Source organism: Hirundo rustica, chromosome 9 (assembly GCF_015227805.2).
Source record: "Hirundo rustica isolate bHirRus1 chromosome 9, bHirRus1.pri.v3, whole genome shotgun sequence".
Classification (NCBI taxonomy): Eukaryota; Metazoa; Chordata; class Aves; order Passeriformes; family Hirundinidae; genus Hirundo; species Hirundo rustica.
The window spans coordinates 30,544,040-30,556,067 of NC_053458.1; the positions used below are offsets into that span (position 1 = coordinate 30,544,040).

The following is a 12,028-nucleotide window of genomic DNA, read 5'->3' on the forward strand; positions in this document are numbered from 1 at the left end:
GGACTCCACTGGTTCTCTAGGAGAGTGGGATGGAGATGTTCGAAGAGAGCCTTTGTCTTTGTCTTTGCAAGGGGATGCTGCAACAAATCAAACATCCTCTGGAAGAGAGAGCAGCCCTTCCCCTGCCCACCGTGCTGCAGGAAGGGGCAGCTCCACACCATAGGGATGAACTTTTCTGGAAAAGCAGTGGGTCCAACTTTACACCCGGTTCATGCGTTAGCCTTGGTCCCCCTTTGCACCAGGCAGTGTGGCAGCAGGCACAGGCTCTCCACAGCCCCAGGGACACCTGTGTCACCTCCAGTGGCACATCCTCCCCTCTCTCCCTAGAGACGGTGCTGAGCTTCGTGGATGACATCATCTCCGGTGCCAAGTCACCCTGTGCCATGCCAGCCCAAGTGCCTGACAGACTCTCCTCCACCATCTCCCTCATCATCCGCTGCTTGGAGCCCGACACCACCTACATGTGAGTGCGTGCCCTGTGCCATGCCTGTGGCACTGCTGGCATCCTGTTTGATGCTGCCTGGATTTCCGTGGGGTCTCGAGAGCCCACAGCTTTGGTTTATGTCCCCCTCTCGTCCAGGTTCACGCTCTGGGGAGTCGACAACACGGGAAGACGTTCCAGGTCAAGTGATGTGACGGTCAAGACGCCCTGCCCTGTGGTAGATGATGTGAAAGCTCAAGGTGAGGTGCAGGGAGCTGCTGGACTGTGATGCTTGGGACGAGAGGGAGTTCCCCCTTCCAGCATGTTCCTGTGCGTGTCGTGTGTCCTGGCTGTAACACCGCCTCCAGCCACAGCTGCCACACAGTGTGGAGGGCTGAGACATGGGGCTGCAGGAGGCACACGTCCTCTCTGAAAACAAAAGTGCATAAATGGTGTTTGACTAACGCCACCTGACGGCATCACCCATTTCTTTTCTTAATTAGACCAAATTGTGGGAAACTAACCTGGACCGAGTCCAGGGAATGCCGTCGAATCTGTTGCTCCTCCGTTGGGACCTTGTCCTGATACGATGTAAATAGTTACTCAGTGGACAAATCTTGGTTCTGGGCCTGGTTTCCCTAGAACTGAGCTTTACCCCCAGTGGGCTTTATTCATTCCTTTCCTTGTGCCCCACTGAACACCCCCTGTCCTTCTGCCCAGAAATAGCAGACAAGATCTACAACCTCTTCAACGGCTACACGAGCGGCAAGGAGCAGCAGACAGCCTACAACACCCTGCTGGACCTGGGCTCGCCCAGCCTCCACCGAGTCCTTTACCACTACAACCAGCACTACGAGAGCTTTGGGGAGTTCACCTGGCGCTGTGAAGATGAGCTGGGGCCCAGGTAGGCTTGGGAGCTGCCTGCCCACCAGCAGGTCCTGTGGCCATCAGGAAGGCATCTCTTCAGCAAATCCCATGGCGGGATGATGGGGGGTAGACCTTAGAGTGTCACAGTGGGGTTTCTGTTTTGCTGGATGCTGGGCGTGTGCAAAGACCATCAACACAGGGGGAGGTGGAAAGCGGTTGGCTGTTGTCAACCCAACGTTGTCCATCCCGTGAGCCCTGCACTGTCTCTAGAGACTGGCCTAACGTCTTCAGGCTGTGCAGAGGGGCAAAGGGACAGGATTCTCCTTTTTCCTTCTTAGCTGATGCCACAGGCAAACAGGCAGAAGGTCTTGGAAAAATAAGGCACTTTCTAGGGATGGAGATGGGATTCTGCTTTTTGTGTTTCCCTGGGCTTTGGCTTGAGCTCAATGCACCTCTGTGTGCTGAACTCTGTCAGCTTGTGGTCCCCAGCAGGCAGAGGACTGACTTTAGGTCTGAACTGTGTATTTCCTCACTTTTGATCCACATCTGTGATTGTGTGGGGGTGACCACGAGTGTTTTGGGTGCCCGGGCAGTGCTGAGCTGCCTCAGCAGGTTTTGGAGGATGTTGTCCTGAGCTCTTCCTGTCTAAAATAGTCTCTTTGTGCCTGAGTAAGCACTGTGTCTTCTCTTCAGGCTTCTCCAGGTCACTGAAGCCCCTCCAGCTGCCTGAGAATGTCCCAGGCTTGTGGAGACATCCAGATGTTCCCTTCTCCCCATGTCCTGCAACATCTGCTTTAGTCTGCATGGTTTCCCAGTAACATAGATGTTTCCAGTGTGTTTAGCAAGCTGGGCTGAGAGATTGTGTGGGCTGCAGTGGTGTTTCATAGCATCTGGCCTCCAAAGAACCAGAGCTGTGACCTCATCTGGAAATCAGGGTTACTGTCAAATGTACATCGACAAGAGCTCCTATGTAGGAAATTCATGGCCTCCACCTTACACCGTGCCCCACACCTCCTCTTGCTGGTCTCACCAGTGTCTGTCTTCCAGCCCTGCTTCTCCAGGTGATCACTTGTGTACTTCTAGCAGAGGATAGGAGATTCTCTGTGTGCATTCTCCAAACCTCTGCTAGGCAGTCAGAGAGACTCAGCAAATAGCTTGTGCCTCTCTTGCACTTAGTGCCTTGGACTTGTCTCCTGGCACAGCTTTGGTGGGAAACTCTGAGGAGTCCCTCCATGCCCTGGAGTGGAGGTGGGGTCTCTTCTCTTTCCCCTTTTCCCATTTATGTCCTAAGAAATGTGAGCTCTTTGGGGCACAACCTCAAGGCTCAGTAGCAACATTGCAGCACATGGGGTCTTTCTAGGGCCGAGGTTCCCGGCAGCTCCTCTGCCCAGGGTTGCCTCACTCCCCGGACACCGAGTGGGATCAGCAGGCCTGGACTTTAGTCTCAGCTTTGTCTCGATCCCAGCTGTGGTGATGCCGCTCTGTCTCCGTTTCCAGATGTGAAATCCAGCCCCGGTTTGCACGGGCCATCTGACATCTGTTGTGGTGATTTGCATGAGGAGCGCATAAAATTCCTTCCGTGACAGACTGGAGTCGTCACGGAGCCGCTGCCATGGCTGAGGCTGAGCGCTGCCATCACTGCTGCTCTGCCCCCGCGAGGGGACCGGGGACCATCCCGAACACGGCGGGGAGCCGCCTCCTCCAGCCCCGCGAGGCAGAGGGGCATTGCCATGGGGCAGCCAGAAGTGCCACCGAATTACCCAAATGACAGCATTTTCATGTGAATCTAGAGCCAGAGGGTTAATTGCACCCTCTGGAAACGCTGGAGCGCTTAGGATAGGATGACGCAAGCTGCTGATGAGGTGTTTGCAGCTCGCGCTACTTGGAAGGAGGCATTTAGGCAGCTGCAGCGGGCTCTGGTGATGACAAATCTTGGAAAGCAGACCTCCTGTTTGATGTCTGCGAGGGCGAAGCACCCAGACTGGTGGTGACAGGACAAATCGCTTGCAGATGACATTATTTAGCCAGCAGACAGCGTTTGTTTGGCTGTTACTGATGCTCCTTTGAAGTCGTGGATGCGGACCCACGCGACTGACTCTACCATGTCCCTCCTCCTCCTCCACACGTCCAGGGCGCCTCCTACTCTGCTCATCTCGGCTCCCTTCTTGGCAGGGCTGGCTGCTGGACTGAGGAAGCATAACTTGTGAGTGCACAGATAACTCCTCGGAGGCCACGAAAGCCAGTCGCTCCCTCACAGTCCAAGAAGGGATGCACAGAGTCCTGGTCTCTGCATAAGGAAAGGGAATGGAGAAAAAAGCAAGCAGTAAATGGAAGTGGGATTTGGTGCAAAGCCTAGTGAAGTCTGGTGGTGCCCACGGGCTTTGAGCCAAAATCTGTGGGGTCATACAGGCATTCCTGTGAGGGCACCTGTATGCTGAAGGAAGAGAGGCGCTCGTGGCACCTTGCTTAGGTGTCAGATGCAGAGACCAAGGCAAGTGAGAGCTTGGCTATTTTCTCACGGCTGGCCAGCTTGTGTGGCTGTCTCCAGAGCCATGCTAACCACCTTTGCCTCTCTGGCATGCCCTGGACATGAGCTCTGGGGTGGCAGGTGTCATGTGGCCCCAGAGCCAGACAACCTTTCAGCGGCCCCAGATTGCGCCCTTGGAGCTGCAGTCACATCCAAGGTTTTCTCTCCAGGAAAGCCAAGGTTGGCTCTGACTGGACTTTGGGTAAATTAATTCCTCTTCAAGCAGCTTTCCCATGGCGTGCCTGGCCTAGAGGGAGGTTTGGAGAGGCAGTGGATGGTCTTTCATGGTTGGTACACACATCCTGGAGCTGTCAAACCAGCCCACCCTGCTTATCTTAAGTAAGAATGTCCAGTAAGAGTGTGATTTTTTCCTTCAGAATCGTGCCTTGTAACTGCTGCCTGTTCTGGGCAGAGCAGATGCTGAGGTAAAGCTAGTGAGGGGATATATCTTCTTTTCCCTGACTATTCTGACCCACCATCTGACCTTGTAGCTGGGCAGGAAACTTTTCCCACCACATCAGACACTAAAACTTTTGTCTGGGTTTCCAGGCACAAGATACCTCCAAGATGCTTCATTTGAATCCATTGCCTTCACAGTGGCCACATTCCCTGGAGATCACCCAAAGAGTGAGACAAATTTAAAATGAACACAATGTGTTTTATCTGTACAAACTGATTTTCTCGATAAAAACAATAGAAGCACAATTTTATGAGGACAAATTTGAAAAGAAGAGAACACAACTTAGATCATGTTTGGCTATGATCCTCTGTGCTCTTCCAGTATCTCATCCAATACAAAAGGTTGGTAATTTACATTCCCTCACTACCAGGACAAGCCTGCACTGAGGCTGTGATGCCCTGGGTGTGCTGTATGTAAGATGGATTCATCCTGGACCTCCTCTGCCTCTGTCACCTGACCTCCCAAGGCTTCCTTGGCTGGGTTGTGGCTCTTTCCGAGCTGCTGCTGCTGCAGTGACTTGCTTTTTGTCACCTTGTTCTCCACAACTGGGAGATGCAAAATGCACCTGCAAAGAACCAGGGGGCTCTGCCGCATCCCCTGCTCTCCCAGAGAGAGCTGTGTTTGATGCATGCCCCAGTAAATCCCTTCTGGTTTGCACGGTGTCCTGTCGGACACGTTTCCTAAGCTGTGTTACGAAATATTGTGAGTCATGTAGCAGGAGTGTCATTCACTGTACTCATGTCTCGTGATACTGCATCCCGTGCAGATCATAATTTTTATCTCACCTTCAGCCTTCCATTCAGACCCTCACAAGCCAGACATGACATTCTGGTTGGGTTTTGTTTGTTTGTTTTCCTCAAATCTCCCTCCTCCTCAGTGGTATCCTGGCATACTGCTCCCAATCCTGCGCATTCTGGCACTGGAGAAGTTGAGGATGCCCCATTCCTGGAAATGTTCAAGGCCAGGTTGGGACATGGAGCTGCCTGGTCAAGTGGAAGGCGTCCTTGCCATGGGACAGGAGAGTTGAACAAAATGGCCTTTAAGGTCCCTTTCAACCAAACCATTCCGTGATTCTGTGGTTCCTACACCAAGCCATGAGTGACCGGCATGCTTCCTGAACATGCAGTACATACACTTAACGGAGAGGACACGTCACACATGGTGACACTGTTCTGGGCTGGCCGTATATGTCAGCCTGACCCTTGTTAGCGTTTATCCCTGCTGCCTTTCCCATCATGCTAGTTTTTGGGGTCCAGTAGCTGCAACAGTGACAGGTGGTGTCACTTGAGTCCTTGGTGATGTCCACCCCAAGGGGTGCTGGGGGTTTCACCTGTGACCATCTCCTTAATAAACTCTCAGCAAACCTGGCTTTGTTGTGTGAGTGATACAGGGTGGAAGAAGAAGAGGGGACAGGACAGGGAGGTGTGAGTCCCAAGACCAGCGCAGCAGGTGTCCCTGCCATGGTGACACGAGTCTGCCATGGGTAGGGGCTGTTCTGACACGGATTTAGCTTGCAGCGCTGCCTTGGGGATGGCGTGTCCCCACAGCCCCGCCCATCCCTCCTTGTCCTGGCAGCATCAGGCTCCACACAGCTGCTCTTGCGTTCTCTCTTCTCCCTTGAGGAGCTCCCATGGTGTCCTTAACTGTCTTTACTTTTCTCTCCTCATACATTCCTCCCGCCCTTCCCGCCATCCTCTCCGTGGTGTCTCCATCACTCCCGCCACCCCTCGCTGTCCATCGCCCCCCGGCATCTCCCCTTGCCCGCCCTCGCTGCAGGAAGGCTGGCCTCATCCTCTCTCAGCTGGGGGACCTCAGCAGCTGGTGCAATGGCCTCCTGCAGGAGCCCAAGATCAGCCTCCAGCGCTCATCCCTCAAGTACCTGGCGTGCCGCTACAGCGAGATCAAGCCCTATGGGCTCGACTGGTCGGAGCTCAGCCGGGACCTCAGGAAGACGTGCGAGGAGCAGACGCTGAGTGTCCTTTACAATGACTATGGTGACAAGGACTACTGAGGGTTCTGGGCACCTGCTCTCAGGCTGGCCTTCCCATGGGCGCTTCTGAGGGTTTTACACATGGACCCACGGAGGGGGAGGGTGTCACCGATGCTTCTGGAGGCGAGAATTCGGACTGGGGAGCGAAACCGGCTGCTCTGTGCAGGACTGACTCAGTATTAGTTTCTTCTTCAACTTGGCCAAAAGCCTTTCTAGTTAGAAGTCTTGTGGGACCCAGTTTTCTTGGTTTTGTTTTATTCATTTTGCCAAGAGGTTCCTCAGCATTGGTGGAGAAGGCAGGTCGAGAGGGCGCAGCCCCCTTCTCCTGCCCCATCCCTGCCCTGGCTGTGGGGACTGTCTCCAAAGGTGGGGGACACCGGTCATGGGAGAAACACGGTGACACAGCCAGGAGGGGGGAGCAGGTGATGCAGACAAAAGTGGAGGCAGGGCATGCAGGTCAGGTTGAGATGCTTATGGTTGTGGCTGAGCTAATCAGCCACAGGATGGATGGCCAGCAGGGTTGGGATGGGGTTTTTTTGTAAGTGTAAAGCATGAGGTCTGGGTGAGACCTGAGCGAGAAATGGTGCAGAGCTGGCGTGGTTTCATCAGCTGGGGCCAAGAGGCAGGGACATTGTGACCCCATCTCCTCAGGTTCTTCTGCCATGGTCAAAACCCACATGTGCTCCGAGATGCAGAGTCCTCCATTACAAAAGAAGCTTGGCCTCAGGGCCAGTGGTCAGCTGGACATCATGAGCTTTCCTCTTGAGGGGCCCAATTCCTCGGAAGTCAACTTTAAAATCCATTCTATTATCTTTTCTTATTTTACCCACCATAATAAAAACTTAGCAGCAACATCAAGCTGCTGCTGAGGAGGACCCAGCTAGGAGAGCAGCAGCCAGATGGCACAGACAAGATGTTCTGCAGCAGACACTTGCAGCTGTGGTATAGCCCAGGCCCTGCGTGGTGAGGAGAGAGGGATGCAAGGTACCCCAATGCCGTGGTGCAGGATGGTCCTGAAGGTCCTGGTCCCAGAGAGGGCATGCAGGACAGGTTTCTGGGGATGTTGCTTGCCCATGTTCAGGCTCACATCTGCCTCTTTCTCTGGTAACTTTTTTTTTAAAGCCAGAGAGCTGGGGTTGTGCTGGGATACTGGGTTTGGTCCGAGCAAAAGAGTCTCCAAATCCCTGTCACTGCTGATAATGTTGGAGGCAGAAAACAGGTTCCTTTTAGCTTCAGCTTCCTGCCTGGTTTGCAGAGGAGGGAGCTCTGGACTTGCCAGCTGTGCACCTTTGGTCTGGACAAGAGCGGATCCCTACAGCGGGAGTTTTACAATGCCTCCAGAGAGAAATTTCCTTTTCATTTTTTCAGTCTTGGCAGGAAGAGTCTTCAGCCTGTCTCATACAGTTTTCTGCCTTATTCCTTCTCCTACCTGCCAAGGACATGGATTGAATATTTGCATGGTGATGAGGGAGGCAACTGTCCCCTGCACCCCATCACTGTATTTTCTCAACAGCAGTTCAGGTATCTTCCTGCAGGACCACACAGTGCTTTGCTCTTTCCTTCTCGTGGGCAGACATCTCTCCAGGGGCAGCTGGCCTGGACTGGGGAGCTGCTGGGAGCAGCCCCCAGCAGTTAGTATCACCTAGGCCTCCCCGTGCCATGGCTGCAACGAGTGTGTCTAGCAGGGGGCATCAGGCAAACGTTTGCTCTGTGCAAGAAGGAAGTCTCCTGGATCCTTTTGCCTTTTCCTCATGTGTTTGTCCTTATATTTTGATGTGCCTGATGCTGCCAAGGGCTTAGGGCTCAGAGCGAGGCCGGCGCCACCTCCACGCAGAGGTATATATGGGCAGGTGATCTGTACCGAGGCGTCGCTCCTTTTCCTCTCAGCTGGCGAGACTCTAGGCCAAGACGCTTCTGTTTATCCTTTTGCTTATCCCAGCAGATGCTGAGACAACTTTCAGCTTCCAGCCGGGCAGCCGTCCAGCCATGGGCAAAGGGCACCTCTGCTCAACGCCTCCAAGGGATGTTTGAACCAAGGCTGCTCCGGCCCAGGCGCCAGTTGGTGTCTCTCCAAGTAATACCATGTACATGGCCTTTATGTGAAATGCAGACTGTTTTCCTTTGGGTAGCAGACTCCTCTCTTTTATTGCTTGCTAGGTGCAGCAGCAAGGACAGGAGCAGAGCTGTCTGCCAGCCACTCGCTGCGACGCTGCCAGGAAAACCCTGGACACCCCGCGCGTTCACACCTGCCTAGGTTACTTTTTCATCTGGCCCCAAGATTTACGCTGAGGCTCTGCAGATATTTCTGTTCTGCTTCTGTGCTGACACTTCAAAGCCCTTGAATGGGCAACCAAAGCCCTGCAGCATCATCAGCCAGCTGGGCCAGACTCTGCTCCTTGGGCCCTGGGTTCCCCACGGGCTGGGATTTGGAGGGTGAGGGGAAAGCTGCCCCTCCAAAGTTGTTTGGCAGCACCCTTGCACAGCTGGATGGGGCTCACCCCATCCTCACCCCGTGGCAGGGCTGTGCTCTGCCCATTTGCCCGCCGTGGTGCCCCTGCAGCTGCTGTGCTGGCAGGGCCTGCCAGCGTGGCACCTCTGTGGGGCCATTTTCATGGTGACCCTGGATTTGTGAGGGCTTCCCTCTTGGTTTCCTCACTCCAGCTTTGCAAGGCAGAACCTTGTCCAAGCCTGGATGTTCTTGCCCAAGTCTCTCAGCTACCCCATGAGCCCATCTCAGACAAATGCCAGCAGCCACCGTGGGGGACCAGACCGACCCCCATGGGGGCTGCAGCACGGCTGTAGACCTGGCCTGGGTGCCATGCGCTGTGTGGGGCTTGCTCACCTGAAATAGGTGTGCCCTGGTCTAGTGCAAGCTGTCCCTGTCCACGGCAGCGGGCTTGGTACCTGATGTTCTTTAAGGTCCCTTCCAGCCTAAACCATTGTATGTTTCTGTGGTTCTCTGCTGAGCTGACACCATCCACGTCTGCTGCTGGGTCCTACTTTGGGTCTGCACAATATTTTCTCTCTTGGACTCCCCATTCTCCCCAAGCTGCCAGCAACATGAAAACTGTTTTCCAACCATTTCTGCAACCTCCTTCACCCCCCTGCCCTTTCTTTTTGTTTTATTTCTGAATTAATGAGCCATCATTCACCTGAGATGAACCTCTGGGTCGTTAACTTTTCTTTGCTGCGTCCGTACCCCCCGTAATAGCATTACTACCTTTTCCCTGTCGTGGAGATATTTAACATATAAAAAGAAGGTTTGGTCCTTTTCCTTACAAAGATGGCCACAATTCATGTTCCTTGATGTTCTATTAAAACTCTAATGTGACGTTTTACTACTGTAGATTGAAAGTAGGGTGCTTTAGGGTGAGATAGCCATGTGGCAAGAAATACAAAACCCTTCTGGATTACTTAAAAAAAAAAAAAAAAAAAGAATAAAAAAGAAAGGTTTTAAACAACAGCGACAAAAATCATTGTAACACTATGTAAAACTCCAGATGATAATTTAACTGACTATTAAACGGAGCTGTTAGTAATCCCTGGCTCTGGCAAACTGGAGTGTTTGTTTATAGATTTGGTCCAGTTGATGTCATCTTTGGTTGCAGATGAAACACTCCCAGCCTTTGAACTCGGGTGAGGCTTCACACAAGTTTAGCATTAGCGTGTCTGCCCACTGGGTTAGCCAAGTCCCAAACCACTCAGCACACACAGATGGAGCCACAGACGGAGCCGTGTCCTGCGCCTCCTCTTGCCCACCTGCTCTGCTGGATGTGGGAAGGTGAAGATCAGTCCAGTCACCTTTGGGGGAAAAACTGCATTCACATGTCCTCGGCAAGGGTCTCTCTGTCCTTGATTTGCAAACTTCCACAGAGGCTGGGAACTTGGAAGCGGAGTCCAAAAAAGCTTCTTTTAGCCATCCTTTTAGTATATAAGGTGGATGGGATGGTGCTGTCTGGTGGTCAAGCACCCCTGGAGAATGCCCTGGTCCATCTGGCAGACTTTTGACAGAGCACTAGCAGCAACATGAGTACTAATGTCCCACAGAAAATGTGAAAACCAGTGCCTGGACAGAGGTGAGATCTGCAAAAGATGCCAAAAGTCACTTACAGGGCTGTGTTGTGTCTAATGGTCAGGCCATCAGGACTTAAAAGGGCAGGTCCCTTGGCCAAGTCCAGTGTGTATTGCCACCTGCCCTGCCAGATGGGTGGAAGACCCAGGGAGAGCCTGGGCAGACAGACAGGCAGACAGACAGGACACTTGGGAGGACACAGCGGGGCTTTAGGGGCTATAGCACACGAATCCATAGGAAACCAGACTTCATCAAGTCTCATGGAATGACTTCTTTTTTTTTTTCTTTTCCTAGTGCTACACTGCAGGAAAATAAGCTAAAAATACACCCAATACTTTCCTTCTGCTATTTTCCATGCAGTTAACCACCATCTCATTGCACAATAAGCTGTGGCTATGGAGCGAGGAGGAGGAGGAGGAGGAGGAGGAGGAGGAGGAGGAGGAGGAAGAGGAGAGGGTCTCTGTGGCATCAGGGTGTGCAGCTGCAAGCCTAAACTGCTGTGTAAATATATGAGCACAGCTGGCTCATGACAAAATCTTCTCGGGGTCATCTGGCTTGCAATCCATGGGGGTTTGGAGAAACCACCCCCAGAAAGGGTGAAGTGGACTGCAAGGGGTGCATCACCAGCACATTGGTGGGGTTTTAGGAAGGGTTTGGTAATTTGTGTGTGTGTGTGTGTGCTGGAAGGGCTGCCCTTGGCTCCTGTCCAGAGTGTGTGATTTGGGGAGCTTTGCCCTGGAGAGGACATCTGATGGTACCAGGAGACGCGGTTCCTCCTCTGGGACTGAGTCCCTGTGCAAAGGCCAGACATGAAGAAAAGACCAGTGAGGAGCATCAGAGATGGCTGGAGGAAGAAGAGTGGGGCTTAAACCCAGGGCAAGGGCTTTTTGGTGTTTTGCAGTGTATAGGTACAAAACCTTAGAGCAACTTTATTGTCTTGGGTTTTAACTTTCTTGCCAGGATACCACATGGTCCTCTGACTCTAGTGTGGGGCACCTTCTGCTCCCCATCCCCAGGGAGGTGGGGTGTGAACATACACACACAAACACACACAGACATTTCCCTACATTTTGAGTGGATTAATTACAAAAGGTGACCAGAAAGCGACCAGTTTGTAGCATAACCAGGAGAAGACCTTCTTCAAAAGTGTCCTTGCAGCTGGTGGCACAGCAAAAGCTGCCTGGGTGGCAGCCTTGAAGTAGGGCGTGGCATTGGAGGTGAGTGTCCCCCCACACCCCAAAACCCAAAGGAAATCTCCAACTGGGCTGCGAGAGTCTGTGGTTTGGGAAGAGGAGGATAAGTCAGACCAAAGGTGTCGGGACAAGCAAACCACCTCCCTGGCCCTTTCTTGGGTGAATCAAGGAGGCAAGAGAGATGGAGGATGAGAAGATTATTTATTTTTTTTTCATAGATTTTTATAAAAAATAATTATCAAATACAAAAAAATAAAAATAGCAGCAGCCTCCGTTGTGAATAAAATCCTAAAGGGGACAAAAACCGCTCAGTGTTGCTATAGAAGAACAATATTTCGGTACGTAGAAGCTGTCTGGTCATGAGAAGCACAAATGTCAACCAGCCAAGCCAGCACTTCCCATCCCAACTCCCCAGCTCCCCTGTCCATGGGGCACAGTCCCTTCCCTGCACACACAGGTGAGCAGAGAAAAAAAAACAACAACAGGATTCTCCTGCCA

The 12,028-nt window shown here is 52.6% G+C and overlaps 1 protein-coding gene across 2 annotated transcripts in view; it reads left to right on the forward strand.

The window, feature by feature from the left end:
• Positions 1 to 12,028, forward strand: part of ASTN1 (astrotactin 1) — a 61,729-nt gene that overhangs the window by 46,062 nt on the left and 3,639 nt on the right. Inside the window, exons 20-23 of one of the 2 annotated variants that reach the window (XM_040072714.1) lie at positions 328 to 463; positions 581 to 681; positions 1,142 to 1,325; positions 6,052 to 9,810. In XM_040072714.1, the coding sequence (XP_039928648.1) occupies positions 328 to 463; positions 581 to 681; positions 1,142 to 1,325; positions 6,052 to 6,286 (656 nt within the window). In that variant the 3' untranslated portion in view covers positions 6,287 to 9,810. Of the gene's footprint in view, positions 1 to 327; positions 464 to 580; positions 682 to 1,141; positions 1,326 to 6,051; positions 9,811 to 12,028 lie in introns of those variants that run through there. The other variant, XR_009208120.1, reaches the window with a different exon arrangement.